Source organism: Lepidochelys kempii, chromosome 10 (assembly GCF_965140285.1).
Source record: "Lepidochelys kempii isolate rLepKem1 chromosome 10, rLepKem1.hap1, whole genome shotgun sequence".
Taxonomy (NCBI): Eukaryota; Metazoa; Chordata; order Testudines; family Cheloniidae; genus Lepidochelys; species Lepidochelys kempii.
In genome coordinates, this window is record NC_136389.1 from 8,010,424 (window position 1) to 8,026,359 (window position 15,936).

At 51.3% G+C, this 15,936-nt stretch overlaps 1 protein-coding gene across 2 annotated transcripts; it reads left to right on the forward strand.

Moving 5' to 3' along the window:
- The first annotated feature begins 11,885 nt into the window (after positions 1-11,885).
- RASD1 (ras related dexamethasone induced 1) lies at positions 11,886-14,654 on the forward strand. Of its 2 annotated transcripts, none has more exons than XM_073361849.2 (2): positions 11,886-12,260; positions 13,414-13,782. In XM_073361849.2, the coding sequence occupies exons 1-2, from the start codon at positions 11,975-11,977 to the stop codon at positions 13,695-13,697; spliced, it is 570 nt and encodes a 189-aa protein (XP_073217950.1). In that variant the 5' UTR covers positions 11,886-11,974; the 3' UTR covers positions 13,698-13,782. The 2 variants fall into 2 exon arrangements, with proteins under 2 accessions (XP_073217950.1, XP_073217949.1); XM_073361848.2 differs by having other exon boundaries at positions 11,887-12,260; positions 13,340-14,654.
- The last annotated feature ends 1,282 nt before the right edge of the window (positions 14,655-15,936 follow it).

The following is a 15,936-nucleotide window of genomic DNA, read 5'->3' on the forward strand; positions in this document are numbered from 1 at the left end:
AATGCCAGAGAACACCATTTTCATAGTCTTCCTGATCTATAGGAAACTATCACTCCCACATCTGATTCCAATCAGGCTTGCCATGCTATGCCCTGTTCCTTGATTTCCATCCGTTCTTCCCAGTCCATTAAATCTTCTCATAAGAACTAATATACCAGCCTGGGAAAATTATTGAAAAAGAGCAATAACTACAGACCATGGATTCCTGGAGACCATTTTCCTGTTGTACACAGGTGCTGTGGTTGTCGTAGGCTGATTAGCACAATGGGTTCATATTTGAATCCCTATTAAGAAACTAAACGGACAGCAGCAAATTGCTGGGCAGTGATGGGATTTCACCTAGGGTATAATCCAGTGCTTCTCAACCTGTTTACCATTGTGGGCCGCGTATGCAGCTCTCTATGTGTCATATGGGCTGCAGCCACACGATATAAATAAATGTGTTAGTCTCTAAGGTGCCACAAGTCCTCCTTTTCTTTTTGCGAATGCAGACTAACACGGCTGCTACTCTGAAATCTGACAATATATATACTGCCTGTATGGCCCTGAGGATGTTACATGGGCTGCAGCTGTGTGCTGATTGGCAAGTGGCCTGTGGGTAGAGAACCACTGGTATAATCAGTAATGAAACAGTCAAGTGTGCGTGTCTGTTCCTTTTCTCTGCTGGCTGGCATAAGAACTGCTCAGTCATGCATCATCAGCCTTATATTGCTCACAAGTTACTGCAGATTCTGCTTTGGCCAGTGCTTCTGGAGCATGAGGATCTGAATTCCACCTTGATTGTGGCGTGAAGTTCCAAGCCGCCAGGGTAGCGCTGCTGAGCGGTTTGTTGCAGCCATGCCGCCAGCTGTGAGTTACGGGTGGGTCCCGGGTCACAGGACTGCCAGCACAGGTGGTTCCTGGTTGCAGCGCCATGCGCCGGAGTGACCTGCCACACTCAGCAAGAGACTTTCAGAAAGTCCCTGCTGTTCGAAGTGTCCCAAGCGCAGAGGCTGCAGATACGTCAGCTCTACGCACTGTTCTGTGCTAAATATTAGAGGCCACTAAGGATCTCTGCCTGAGACCCTCTTCAGCCATCCCACTCAGCCGAGCGCAGCCAGTACATTATCAGGGAAAGAATCGACATGACAGGCTTAGCTCCAGCCATTTCGCTTCCCTTTAATTCCCTGAGTCCCCTGTCAAGAACAGGCACTGGTGTAAATCAGGGAGGGAATATCTGGGAGAGGAAGGAAATTCATCTTCAATGTAGCATTCATTGGCACAACATCAGCTGCCTGGATGTTTGCCTCTTGCCGATGAATTTCACGGGGGTCAGAGGGTTGGTAGCAACACTGAGACGCAGTTAACTACAGGCAGCGATATTGTTTTGTGACTGTAAGTAAACAGCAAAAGTTGGGAACCTCAGCTGCTTTGGAGGGAATTCTCCCCACGACACGATAATCCCATTATGCCAAGGTGTCTGCCAGGCCACTCCACAGACTGCAAGAATTGTACAGGCGTACTTGAATTACTCCTCACTAGCCAGCACAGGCGTTGGGCTCGTGGAAGTCTAAGGGCCGTCACGCCAACCTACCTTGATGTCATAAGGGACCTACGAAAAGAGGACATTTTCAGAAAGAAAACTGACCCTCTGCCTTCCCTCCGTGGTACAGTTCCATCGGCTTTGCATTGGAGCAAAGGGGTCATTAGTACCAGCTGTGTTATTACAAGGTGACGCCCCCCTGTGAGAAGCTCAGCCGGGTGAAGAAAATGCGGCCAGTCACCCAGTCCAGTCCAGGCCAACCCACGGATGTGCGACGTGCCCTATTACCCTATCACAATTGGATGGTCTCGGTGGGGCACGGCGGACTCAGTCTGATGGCAGCCCAAGAGTGGGAAGGACCAGATTGTTCCCCTCATATCCCCTGTTCTTGTTCTCTGTACCCTCCAGAGAATCAGCTGGTTGCCTGGAAGGCACCTGATAAATCCCAGAATCACCCCAGCTTGAGCGGAAAGTTCCGTTTGAGTAACCAAATCCACAGCCCCATTTGCTTTGATCTCACCAGCCAAGCTAAGTAGGGACAGGCTAGGTCAGTACTTGAATGGGAAGTGCCCTGCTCCACCCCACAACCCTGCCTTGCGTTCTGTCTTTGCTCCAAACGTTACCTCCTCAGCTATCTCTAGGCAGTCGGGGCCGAAGCGAAGGACGTGGGGCAGACAAGTGACATGTCTAAGTCTGTAATATAGTCTTCCAAGAGCCTGGCCTGTCTTGTAGTGGCCCGGTTGATGCTCCCTAGTATGCTACATCTGCCCTTTGAAGGGCTTTGTTTCCGAGATGTTCTATTGGTAGCAGCTGATATTTCCGCAGGAACCTGCTTGAATCCTGCAGTGACTTGGCAGCTGGCTCCCTGCTCTCCATGTCCTATATTTCAGGGAGGGCTGTGCTTTGCTTAGGGTGTCTCTGGTTACAGGTGACATTTTCTCCCTAATCCCAGGTAGGCTGCCATGCTTTCAAAGCAAACAGAAGGTACGTTTCCGGGTACAGCTCTGGTACATGTTAATGCCTCCCTCCCCGCTGGCAGACGGACACTGAGCCATTCTTCTAATCACTGCAGCACAATAGCGAATGCTATTTCTAAACAATCGGTCCTTCATAACCACTGTCCCAGCAGTCTAACTAGATGAGGCTCATGTGAACTGGTTTCACTCAGTACACAGCTTATAACCAGGTAGGTATAAAGCCTCTGGGTATGGGAGACAGAACAAATTAAGGTACATTGCATCTGCTATCCATGTGCCATTCAAACAGCTGTGTTGTTGCTTCTCTATGACTTTAATACCAGCCTGTGGCCCATGTTGGTGAGCTCTCCTGCACCAGCTGGCCTCTGTACCTTCAATTTCATGGGACAGGGCCGTGAGTGACAATGCCGTGCACGAGCAGATTCCTAGTGCACGGTAACATACTGGGGAAAGTACTAAGTGCATCTGAGCCTTGTCTATGCTAGAGCTCCCAGCAGCTGGCCTTGCACCCTTTGGGAGCCCAGTTCCGAGAAGGCCTGGGGCAGTCAGAGAATGAGATACGTTCATGGCAAAGGTCCATCAATAGCTATTGCCAAGATGGTCAAACGATGCACCCCCATGCTCGGGGGGACTCTGAATCTCTGACTGCCGAGAGGGGAAGACAGGAGTGGATCTCTCCAGAACTGCCATGTTCTGCACACTCCCCCTGAAGTGCTGGGAGTGGCCACTGTCAGAGACAGGATGCTGGGCTAGATGGACCACTGGGCTGACCCAGTGTGGCCGTTCTTATATTCCAGCATCAAAGAGCTTTAATGTTCAGTCTGTTACGGAACCAGCTGCTGCCCCACACTGTACTACCCGGTGTCCCTTCAATATCCCAGCCTCCTCCAAGGGCCACCACTTGCAAACCAACAGTGGTGAGTCACACTGCGTGCATCTCATTTGTGCCAATCTCGCCCGCACTCCTGAAAAACTCTTCAGTCAACAGAGGCTCAACACCCAGGACATGTGGGCCGCGTGTTTCCTCCCAATACACACGGTAGGGAGGCAGCGCTGATAAACGGGGGCTGGGGAGGAGGATGCCAGACGATTATCAGCTGTCCCTTCCCAGCTAAGAAGATGACTGGGCCAAAGGAAAAATCCACCGCCTTACACGAAGGCCATTACACCCAAGTGCTAAGCACCCAGGAGGGCTCCTCCTACTTGCCAGTGTTTCTGGAGGACTGATGATTAGAGTGAGGAAATAATTGATTTTTCCATTTGGGGGCCAAACGGGAAAAAGAAAATCGCTTCGTTTCGAGCCAAAACTGACATTTTTTCCTGCCAAAACAAAATGGAAAAAAAAAATTTCATTTGGGTCAAACAAAAGGTTTCAAACGTCGATTCGAATCAACATTTGCTAAGTGAAATCATGAAGCGTTTTGGTTTGAAAATGTCTGAATGAGAGATTTCAATGTTTCCAGGTTCATTTTTCCAGGTTTTTTGTTTTTGTTTTGGAGGGGGGGAGTTATGGCTAAAACTATTGGCAACATTTAACCCAAATTCAAGAATAGTTTCACTGCCCCCAAACAATTATTTGGGGGCAAATTCACCAGAAAAATCCAGCAAACTCTGCTGCTGCTGGTAGAGGTCAATTTTTGTTAAGACTTACACAGCAAGAAGAGGTAGATCTCGCCCCATCTCCCTGGCTCCGTCACAACTCCCAGCCTCTGCAGTATCCCACCCGGCCACGGGGTAGCGTGACCAGATAGCAAGTGTGAAAAATTGGGACACTTTTTTTTCCGGGGGTGGGATAGTTGCACATATAGGACAAAGCCCCTAATATTGGGACCTCTGGTCACCCTAGGCAATGGGTAGAGCAGAGGTGGGCAAACTACGGCCCGCGGGCCCATCCTGCCCGGCCCCTGAGCTCCCGGTCGGGGCCCTCCCCCGCAGCCTCAGTGCGCTGCCAGCACTCTGGCCCGCCTCTCCTGCCGGGCAGCGCGGGTGGCATTGCTGGCTCCGGCCAGGCGGCGGGGCTGCAAGCTCCGGCTGCTCTGAGCAGCATGGTAAGGGGGCGGGCGGTTGGATAAGGGGCAGGGGATCCCGGGGGGCAGAGAGGAGGGGGCAGTTGGATGGGGCAGAGGTTCTAGGGGGGCAGTCAGGGGACAGGGAACAGGGGGCGTTGGATAGGCGTGGGAGTCCCGGGGGCCCTGTCTGGGGGGGTGGGAGTGTGGATAGGGGTCGGGGCAGTCAGGGGACAGGGAGCGGGGGGGTTGGATAGGGGGTGGGGTCCTGGGGGACGGGGCAGTCAGGGGACAAGGAGCAGGGGGGGTTGGATGGGTCGGGGGTTTTGAGGGGGGCAGTCAGGGAGTGGGAAGTGGGAGGGGGCAGATAGGGGACTTGGGCCAGGCTGTTTGGGGAGGCACAGCCTTCCATACCCGGCCCTCCACACAGTTTCTCAACGCCGATGTGGCCCTCGGGCCAAAAAGTTTGCCTACCCCTCAGCTAGAAGAACAGCCCAAAGGAGGAAATGAGGTGCAAAGTCTTGCCTCCACGTGCAATCAGGCAGGGGATGACCTCCATCGGCTGCCGAACATGCGGACGCTTTGTGCAAGCTGTGGATTGCTGGCAACATGCACGGCTTGCAAGAGGCCTATCCATGAAATTGTGATGGGGAATTCAAAATGTAACAGGACCTTATCGGAGGTGGAAGGGAGTTTTGTGGAAGAAGATATGAATTGCCTTGGAAGGCTATTGGAAGGGATGCTACATGTCCAATGCTCTCTTCCTAGCCACCTTTCTAGCAGACAACTTTATCTTTACAATACTGTGACTGTACTAGTGTAAAGACAGTGCACTTCTGCTTTTGATGTCACGCTGAAGCTTCTTTGCAGAGTGATTTTGCATCCTTCTCCACCCATGGTATCTTCCAAAGTACTTCCACTGTGGCTGCCATAGGCCTTCCTTGCCTAGCCTTGTGTTCTTCAAGGCTCTTTGATTATATCATAATGTAGCTCCTTGCATCAAAGAAGGGACTATCCCTCACTGTGACCCACCAAAGAGCAAAGGGCCCCACAGTCAGTAGAGGAAGGGCCTAGAAAGAAAACAGCATTTCCATGTCTGAGCGGTCTAAGATGGGTTTGAGTTTCTGGAGTAGGCTAATTCTTTGCTGGGAGGAAATACAATGGACCCAGACTGCATGGAACCTGGAGGGGGAGGCATGAATTGCAGTAGGGAAGAGTTTGGAGGAGACGTCAGGAAGTCAGTCTGAGTACACGTGGCTGGAATGTTAAGCAGCAGCTGGAACAGCTTTGCAAGTAGTTGCCAATGAAGAGCCGAGCCAATGCTTAACCCCTCAAAATAGAACTTGCCACACATGGGTGAACGGCATCTACACATCTCCCATCCACCTTGTAAATCCTGTTCCTCACAGCTGGGTTCCACTCAGACTAGCTCAACCCCACCCCAGCCACTTCTGTGTTAGAGGTGCCACCCTTGAACCCACTGTCTCAGTATTACCAACCCCAAGCATTCAAAAATCAAGAGATTGCCTTACAAAAATCATGAGATTTTTTTTAAAAAATGCGGGTTGCTTTATTTACTTTCTGGTTTTTGCCCCTTTAGGCTGAACTCTGGTCTTGTTAAGATTTTCTCCCTAACCATCAGGAATAGAAACTTTTTTTTTTTTGTAATGAAAGCTGAGAGTCTCATATTTTCACATGACTTGAGTGGCTGGAGCTGTAAGAAATAGACCATGTCTCATGAGAATCAGCAGCACTGCTCCCTCAGCCAGTCAGAACCAGTGCCCAACCTGTGACACCTTGTCTTGAACGTGCCAAAGTGGAGAATCAACCTCTTTTCTGTTCTTATTTGCAGTGGCCCTGCCCCCTCCTCCGCAAACAAAAAGCCCAGCAAAATTACAATATCTTGGGAATAAATGCAGTATGTCTGGAGACAATGTCATGCCATGGGTCTGATCCAAAGCCCGTTGAAAGAGTCTCATTGTCTTCAATTTGCATTGGCTCAAGAGCTGTTTTCAAGATGATTAATTAGTGATTTCCCTGCTTTGATGACTCAAGAAATTAGGGAATTTAGAGATGTCTCAGGCTTTCAAGGTGGTTCTGTACCAAATCCCAAGTACTGGAAAAAACGGAGATATGCAGACAATCATTGCCAGAGAAACGGGCAAAAACCCCCACAATCCACTAATGAACTACTTAGGGTTCTGTATTGCATTCCAGCTGGGAGAAATGATGTGCTGCAAACTATGTACAGCTGTGGAAAAGTCTTAGAGGTGATTTAATAAAATGAGGCAGGCTAATAATATATGGAATTAATAGAACCAGTGGATGTTGCATCTTGATTTAATCAGATGCTTTCCCCCAATGGATTTATCTGTGGTGCCACTTGGGCACTTTTCCTGTGGGAAAGAGGAGGCGCATGGGTGGGGACAGGGGAATGAAATATACAGCAACCCCTCCCATGGATTTATAGAGCCCTTCCAGTGTCCAGCTTTTGACAGAGATGACCCATAGCGCCCGCCAGTGCAGGGCGGGGTGCAGAGTGAGGGCAGCGGCTTCAGCAGATTGCACTGAGCATGCTCACTCCGTGTTAGCCTGTGCAGTACAAGCCAAGCAACAAATCATGCTCCCCACATGCTCCCCTCCCTCCCCGTGCCCCCCCCCATGCATTGCTGCTGGCTTTTGATGACCAGTTACTGCTCCTGGGAAACACCACTGTGTTTTTAATGATTATTATTTAGTATTCATATTGCAATAGCGGGCGGGGCCTCAATCACGGACCCCCATTGTGCTAGGTGCTCCACAAATGCAGACCCAAAAGACAGCCCCTGCCCTGAGCAATTCACCCACTCCCCGCCAAGGAGACGCACAGCCCTGTCGTCGTCCCCGGCCCAGAGAAAGGACAGACGGGCAGAAAGTTGGGAAAGTTTCCGGAACGCAAGTGACAGCAGCAACGGCCTTGCGGAGAAGAGCAGAAGGAAGAAAGAGAGAGCTCTCCCGTTAAGAGGACTCTGTGGGGCCATAGCTCATCACTGGCTCCACGCTGACGTCAAAAGATTGGCGAGAAAAAGCCCAGTGTAATATTTACCAATTGCTTTCCAAGCCCCCTCTGTTCCAGCAGGGCGAGATGTTGTTACAGCGCTTTGGACGGAGCATAACAGAGGGCCCTTAATCAAGAGAGATGAAAAAAACCCTATGACACAATGCACGTGGGGCTCTTTATTAAGCTAAGTGAAGAGGGATAATAGAATCAATGCACTCCTGGTAACTGTATGCTCTGATGAAAGCAGCGCCTTTTAGAGAGTCGTGGTGAGTCAGCAGCACAGCCCCAGTGGGGAGACATCAGGAATGAAGTCCCTCCCGTTTGGGGTTGTCTCTAGAGGCTACAGCAAGGGACTGGAAATCCGGACTCCGGGGTTCTGCTCCCAGCTCTGGGAGGACGTTCCATGGACTGGTATGGTCAGAGCAAGCAGACTGGGAGCCAGGATTCCGTTCCCAGCTCGAGGGGAGTTTGATCTAGTGGTTAGACCAAAGAGGGACTGGGAGTCAGGACTCCTGGGTTCTGTCTGTCTCCTGTCATTGATGCTCATGTGTGATCTTAGGCAAATTGCATAAGCCCATTTGTTCCCCCATCCACCCATCTGTAAAATGTGCAAAAGACACAATACTATCCTCCCCGTGCGGCATGAGCCCAAGCAGAGCCAAACTGGATAGCGGTGTAATAACAGCCATGAGATGCTGATCAGTGTTACCGTCTGCCAGCAAGGGGCTGTGTGTCTTAGATCCAAAGACAATCATGAACCTTGTTAAACCCAATGGCTGTGTCACATGCTTGCTGTCTGACCACCCTATGTTCATCTGACGTGTGTTTGTAGGGACTCAGCAAGCTCACAGCTACCACCCCCAACCCCCATGATCGAATTCTGCTTTGAACACTGTTTAAGCTTCATGAACTCCCACCAACTTTTGATTCCGCGGGGTAGAAATCTCACAAAATCATCTCTACACCTGCACTTTCTGCTGCCTTGGGTCCTGCGAGAATGGCTGCTCCACCATCTTGGGGTGTGTGCAGCCAACCGTGGATGGGAAAACAGGGTCGCCGGAAAACAGTTGAGCCTGGCACTGTACCCTGAAAAACAACACAGTTGGGATTTGTCTGACTAGAAAGGCCAGTGGGTCAGATGGCCCTGCATTGAGAGCTCCCTGGCCCTGAATGGTTCCACCTGGGCATGGTTAGCAGACATTACCTAAGTGTCCTCAGTCATTTCAGTCATAGGACAGGGCATCTCAACTAGCTGCAGACTCATGGAGGGCCTCAAGAGGTCATCTAGTCCACCCGCCCTGCACTGAGATGGCTTAAATATAGTGAGACCATCCCTGACAGGTGTTTGTCTAACCTGTTCTTAAAACCGTCCAGTGATGTGGATTCCGCAACCGCCCTGGGTCACCTGTTCCAGCCTTAGCGTTAGAACGTTTTTCCGAATAGCTCACTTAAATCTCCCTTGCTGCAGATTAAGCCCATTACTTCTTGCTCTACCTTCAGCCAATACAGAGAATAATTGATCACCGTCCTCTTTATAAAAACCCTTTACATCTTGGAAGTCTGTTATCATCAGCCTTCTCATCTCTAGACTGAACTCGCCCAATTCTTTCCTTGTAGGTCATGTTGTCTAAACCTCTTATTGTTTTTGTTGCTCTCCTCTGGACTCTCTCCAGTTTGGTCACATCCTGCTTGCAGCTTGCATCCGAATGAAAAACCCAAGCTCATTCCTGATCCTAGCTGGAATTGTCCAGATTTCCGTGCACCTGGTTTTGCTGTTCAGCATGTGTTGATGGCATGGAGCTGCCTCTGGATGAAGAACACGCTGCCTTTCCTATCACCAAGGAGCCTCACAAAGGGAGCAAATGGATTTTCCACATACTGAGAAGAGCCAACTTGAGAGGAGGCTTTGAACAAGCTATTTTTACTCCCTCTGGACATGATTATTAAGTGTGTGGTTAGCAATAAATTCTGATGGAGATGTTCGATTTGTCTATCCGTGAGGAACAGGCACTTCCTAACTCCCTTGCTGTTTTCAGTCAACCACTTCTATTAAGTGATCTTTGTTATTCTGGGGATTGATCAACTTGTGCTTTAGGACTGGCTAATAAACCTCCTGACCTCGCACTCTCATTTATAGAGCAATAACATTCCCATTTTGGGAATCATATGCTCTGCCTAAAATCCCCCTTGCAGCTTCAACTGGCTATGATGTTTCCCAACAACTGGGTTTCTGTGGGCTGTTTAAATGGCTGCTGCATTCCACCCCAGAGGCAGCTGCATTTTATAGCTGTAGAGATGGCCAGTGTTTACATTCGCTTCTGGATTAGGATTCGGCTAGAGTCCAGATTTACGGCCAAAGTGGATTAGGTTCAATGGCATCAGATTTTCATGAGCTGTTCTTGTGAAACATCCATCATCTTAAATCTTACAAGGCCAAATATTTGGGGGAGGGGAGGATTTCTCTCCAGCCACATCTGAAAATAAACCCTTCCAATACAGGGTCTGCTCTACAATAAAAACCACATGGCATTTTAATCCAAGCCAGCTCATCTCCGTGCCCCAGCTATGGTGATCCTGGCCTGCACCATAGCGGCAAAACACCCATAAGGCACCAGTTCAACAAGGGTCATACATTCCCATGGGGTACCAATGGGGTACTTAAGCAAGCAAGTAGGTTCTATCTCTTTCTCCTCTGTCTTGTCTGTTTAGATTATAAACTCACCTGGCAATTAATGTGGCTCACTTTTTGAGCGGCTTGTGGTTCCATCCTGGCCTAGGGAAACTTTGTTTCAAGCACTTTTTCATTTCCTGCTAACGCTGTCTTTTGGCAACTGATGCAAGGGATTGTCTGCAGTCACCTGCGTGGATGACTGAGTTTGTGGGGATCCATCTGCTCACCTCACAGCTGTTTTCTCAGGTGCCTTTTGACCTGTGCACCCTTAATAAAATCCAACATAGCGCTCAGGAAAAGGGACAAGCAAACCGCACCCTCTGCTGTCCTCTAGCGGAGACACTCCGGATTACAAGGCACTCAGTTTGGCCACATTCTGATCTCGGAATCTCTTCTTTTAGGGGTTTGTTTTTCGAGGCATCATTGTTGTCTTAGCATATTTTAAATTTTTTTTTAATGGTCAGAATAACAGCCCTGCGGCAGCAGGCCATAAATACCAGCCCACGAGGCCTAATGCGCCAGCGGAGTGGCCCCTTCTCGTTTGTTGATGCTTGTCGAAGACAAGGGGGGGGGAGGGGGGCTTTTGGGCTGCGAAAAGCAGCAGGCAAGAAGAAGAGCCGGACTCCAACAGGGCACCGCCAGAGCTTCCACCAGCCAGCACCAGGAGGATTGGAAAGCGTCCTGGGCGCGCACCCGCAAAGCCGGTTCTGTGAGCCCTCTTACCCGCAAACTGTTTATTCCCGGGGGGGGGTACCCGCAAACTGTTTATTCCCGGGGGGGGGTTACACAGAAACTGAAACCACAGCGGGAAACCAAAGGAACTCGAGCCCCCATCCCCCCACAGCCTGGATAGCAACTTGGGGCTACACTGAAACGGGGAAATCGCGGTGGGGAGGGGGGGGGAATAAATGGCAATCATCATAATAGCTAGGACCCGTCCGGGCGCCCGCCGGGCTCTGTGTGTGGGGCGTGGGAGGCTAACTTTGGCACCTAGAGAAAGGGGTGGGGGGAAATACACGAGGCCAAATCAGTCGCTCTTCAGTGTAAGTGACAAAGGGGTGAATCAGACCCTAGATCCGCGTGTGCGTAAACAACAAGTCAACGTCTCCCGCTCCATCGACGGCCTCTTTTCAACCACTGTGATCGGGAAATCTTCCCCCCGTTCCCCGGGCTGCCGTGCTCACAAAGCCTGGCCAGGCACCGTTGTATGTAATTGACCGACAATATCCATCGATTCTTCCCGCTTCTCCCTCCCCCCTTCTTCCCGCAGGCAGCCCCCTTCCCTGCCCGGGAGCGCTCTGGGCTGAAACAAACCAGCCCGGAGCTGGATGGCTTCTGGCGTAGCTGGGGCGGGGATCGTGTAGCCAAGAGGAGGGTGGCACCGAATCCAGCTGGGAGGGGTGGGGTGGGGTGGGGGGGCTAATTGCAAAGTGCCCAGGACCATTGCACGACGCCCCGTCTCCTCCGGGGGGGAGGGGGCTCTGCAGCCCCGGGGACCGGGCTCCAGCAATGCGGCAGGATGGTGGTCCCCCCGGGTCCCCAGCGCAGGCAGAGACAGGCGGCCGTGCGCCAAGCCGCGCCCCCGGCCAGCCAGCTGCAAGCCGCCTCCCCGGTCTGTGACGCCGCCGAGGGGCGGGCGCGCCCGGCGCTGTATAAAGCCAGCGGCGTCCGGGGGCCGCTCACAGCGGACTCGCGGGCTGCTCGAGGAGGCGGGCGTCCCGCGGCCAGCCGTTCCCCAGATCCCCGCCGCCCGCTCCCATGAGACCCGCCGCCATGATCAAGAAGCTGTGCCAGAGCGAGTCCGAGCTGAGCATCCCGGCCAAGAACTGCTACCGCATGGTGGTGCTGGGCTCCTCCAAGGTGGGCAAGACGGCCATCGTCTCCCGCTTCCTGACGGGCCGCTTCGAGGAGCAGTACACGCCCACCATCGAGGACTTCCACCGCAAGTTCTACAGCATCCGCGGCGAGGTCTATCAGCTGGACATCCTGGACACGTCGGGCAACCACCCCTTCCCCGCCATGCGGCGCCTCTCCATCCTGACAGGTACGGGGGGCCGGGTCCCACCTCCCAGGGCTGGGGCCGGGGGGAGGCTGCAGCGTCCCTCTGGGTAGGGAAGGGAGCTGCTGGGGGGGGGTCCCAGCTGGGAATGCTCCTTGTGCCAGGGGACACTCCGCTCTCTGCCTGCAACGTCTCCCGCTCCCTCAGGGAAGATTTTGTGAGTGCCAAGGCGCTCGTGGTGCCGGGCGGGATCGAACCTGGCACCGCTGGAGCTTAGTGCAAGAGCCTCTACCCCATGAGCCAAAAGCCAGCGGCCCGTTAGCTAAGGCTGTAGAGCAGACTCATTAATCTCTGGCTCTCAAAGTGGTCTTGGTGTCACTAGTTGGGACACAACACCACGCCTGGAAGGTGTGTGGGTTACACTAGGAAAGTGAACCAAGCAAGGGCCGGGCGGGTGTGTTTACCCAACACCCATGCAGGGGGGCTGGAACAATTTGTCTAGTGGGGGTGCTGAAAGCCATTGAACCAAACTGTAAACCCTGTCCAGGATGGAAACCACTTCAAGCCAGGAAGTGCGGCAGCCCCCCTACTTCCAGTACCTATGCCCCCAACTGTCCGGGGTGGCTTGGATGGGGTGTGTGAGCCGCTCACACACAGCACACCTTGCAATGTAAATCTGAAAGCGCAGCAAAGCCTGGAGCTCGCTGGCTGCTTCTCTCCGCAGCTGCACCCTCACAAGCGAGCTAAGCCCCTCCACAGAGGCTGGCATTTGCATGCAAGCTCAGCAAACTGCCTAGGGAAATAAAGTTTGCTAACTCCCTACACCAGGCGAAGGTGGGAGCAAATAGGGAAATGCAGAGCACTGCTTCTGGTTCCTGCCAGGGCTAATTAGGGGCTGTCCATAAATTACCGAAGGCATATTTTGGTGGTCTTGTTTTTCAAGAAGACCCCCCCGCAACTCGTAACCCTGAAACAAACACACAATTCCATCCTGCGGTGCGGTAGTTTATGGTCAGCCCTTAGGGCAGTGCTGAGGTTGGGTGAGCTGATTGGGGACAGGGCGCTATCTCCACCCAGGACCAGGTCCTAACGTGCCCCCTCTCTTTGCCCCCTCTCTCCTGCAGGAGATGTCTTCATCTTGGTGTTCAGCTTGGACAACCGGGACTCCTTTGAGGAGGTGCAGCGGCTGAAGCAGCAGATCCTGGAGACCAAGTCTTGCCTGAAGAACAAGACCAAGGAGAACATGGAGGTGCCCCTGGTCATCTGTGGCAACAAGGGGGATCGAGACTTCTACCGGGAGGTAGCGCCCCGGGAGATCGAGCAGCTGGTCGGGGCAGACCCTCAGAAATGTGCCTATTTCGAGATCTCCGCCAAGAAGAACAGCAGCCTGGACCAGATGTTCCAAGCACTCTTTGCCATGGCCAAGCTGCCCAGCGAGATGAGCCCGGACCTGCACCGCAAGATCTCGGTGCAGTACTGTGACATGCTGCACAAGAAGGCGCTCAAGGGCAAGAAGCTGCTGAAGGAAGGGGCCGAGGGCAGCAGCAGCAGGGAAGCCTATGGCATTGTGGCCCCCTTTGCCCGCCGGCCCAGCGTGCACAGTGACCTCATGTACATCCGGGAGAAGGCCATCGGCGGCGGGCAAGCCAAGGACAAGGAGCGCTGTGTGATCAGCTAGGAGCATCCTGCCGCCCCACTCCTCCCCTCCCCAAAAAGGGAGGGAGATACATGGGGGGGAAGCTTGTTTCATAATAAACTCTGGCCGCCCAGGGGTGGTATGTGCCCTGGCCAGGGTGGCATCTGCCCAGGGGGCAGGTTACCTCCCACCCCCAGCCCAAGGGGATGATTTGCATCTGCTGTCCTCTGCACCCACTTCTGGGGTGCAATGGGGGGCTGCTGATGATGCTGGGGACACCCTCCCCCCCACAATGATGAGAGACTGAGGACTTTGTGAGCACAGATGAGGAGCCTGGTAGTGGAAAGACATTGACTCTAAGGCACCTCCCCACCTTCGCCAGCATAGGCCAGTGCACTGCCTTACAGAAGAGACTTGGGGTGGGAAGATATGGTTTGGACTTGAGAAACCAGCCAACACTGAGCTCTGGAAAGGGGCTTTGTGTGTGTACATTTCTCTGAGCCAGGAGAGCTGCAGGAGGACACTTCCCGCTGTCGCAATCATCTGGCAGGCCCCTCCACTGGCCTCTCTTACAGAAGCAGAGATGGGTGTGTGTGAAAACCTGACTTTTGTTTACATTTGTCTTGCCTGATTTGGAGGGAAAAAAAAGCTTTTTTTTTGTTTTTGTTTTTTTTTAAATAGGCACTTTATGTAGGGTAGTGTGCGTCCTGGACATGAACAAAATCATATGCAAGTGTTTTCTACGCTCCATGTTTTAAGTTTACTATTTTTTTCTACAAAAATAAAACCCTTTTTTAAATTAATCTGTTCCAGGTTTGTCTTTGATTCCTCATGGTGTTTCTCAGCATTTGCAAAGCCTCCCCCTATGAGGTATGGAACATCTATATTGAAGCTGAGCAACTGTGTTTACTTATGATAGCCCCCTCCAATCAAAACCTTCCCTCTACTTACTTCCCTTCATCCCCAGTGCAAAGGTTCCCATTACTGGAAGTGCATGACAAGATTTATTTCAACACAACAAAGTAATTCGGAGGAGAGGTCACATGAACTGTGCTGCCAAAACAGAGCACTGATTGGGCTAAAACTTTTTCTGATTACAAAAAGAAAAGGAGGACTTGTGGCACCTTACAGACTAACCAATTTATTTGAGCATAAATTGCTCAAATAAATAAATAAATAAAAGCATAAATTGGTTAGTCTCTAAGGTGCCACAAGTCCTCCTTTTCTTTTTGCGAATACAGACTAACACGGCTGTTACTCTGAAACCTGTCATTTTTCTAATTACGGTACCTTGCATTGAACCATAGGGTGACATCTAGAGGGCAGATGGAAAAGTGAAATATTTTCGCTCCTAGCCTATAAGTGCATGTGATCATAAATACTAGTAGGACATCTGTCATAGGAAATGTGGGTAAAATGAGATGTGACACAACTTCATAATCAATTAAAATCGCTCCTAGGACCAGGCACTACGGTAATAGAAGTAACAATCTCCTGCCCTGTTTTTTCGCACTTGAAACACACATGCAATTCTATCATAAAAGGCTTTTTACCAATAGTAACCTGCACTCAAATCAGAGAGACCTTTTTCCCTTTGCAACACACCTAAAGGAAACATTCCACTTAAAAAGGCCCCATACTTGCATTTGAAAGAACTACTGTTCCAAATAGCCAAGACTGCCAGAACTGAAAGAAAACGGGGAAGGAATAAATTCTCATTTTTTTCTAGTTTGCTTACTTGGTGATTTTGAAAACACGTTAGGACTGGTTTCTCAGGGCTGCTGGATACCACCAACTCCCACTGATCTCAATTGCTCAGATCCTCTGGAAAAATTAGGCCTTTTGTGTTTAGCCAGTCTCCTTGTTTCACTAGTCAGTTCCCCCTGTTATTTCCCTTGCCCCCTACCCCAGCAATCGAGGCCAGAAATATATCGTTAATTTAAAGATAAGGAAAATGTGCTTCTGAAACAGCTTTTAGTACACTTAAAAAAACCCAAACCAACCTGACTGGATTTTAAGTTGAAGGGGTGACTTTCACCTGCAATTGCACATTTCTCTGAGCTTACACTTGATTCTTCCATCTCT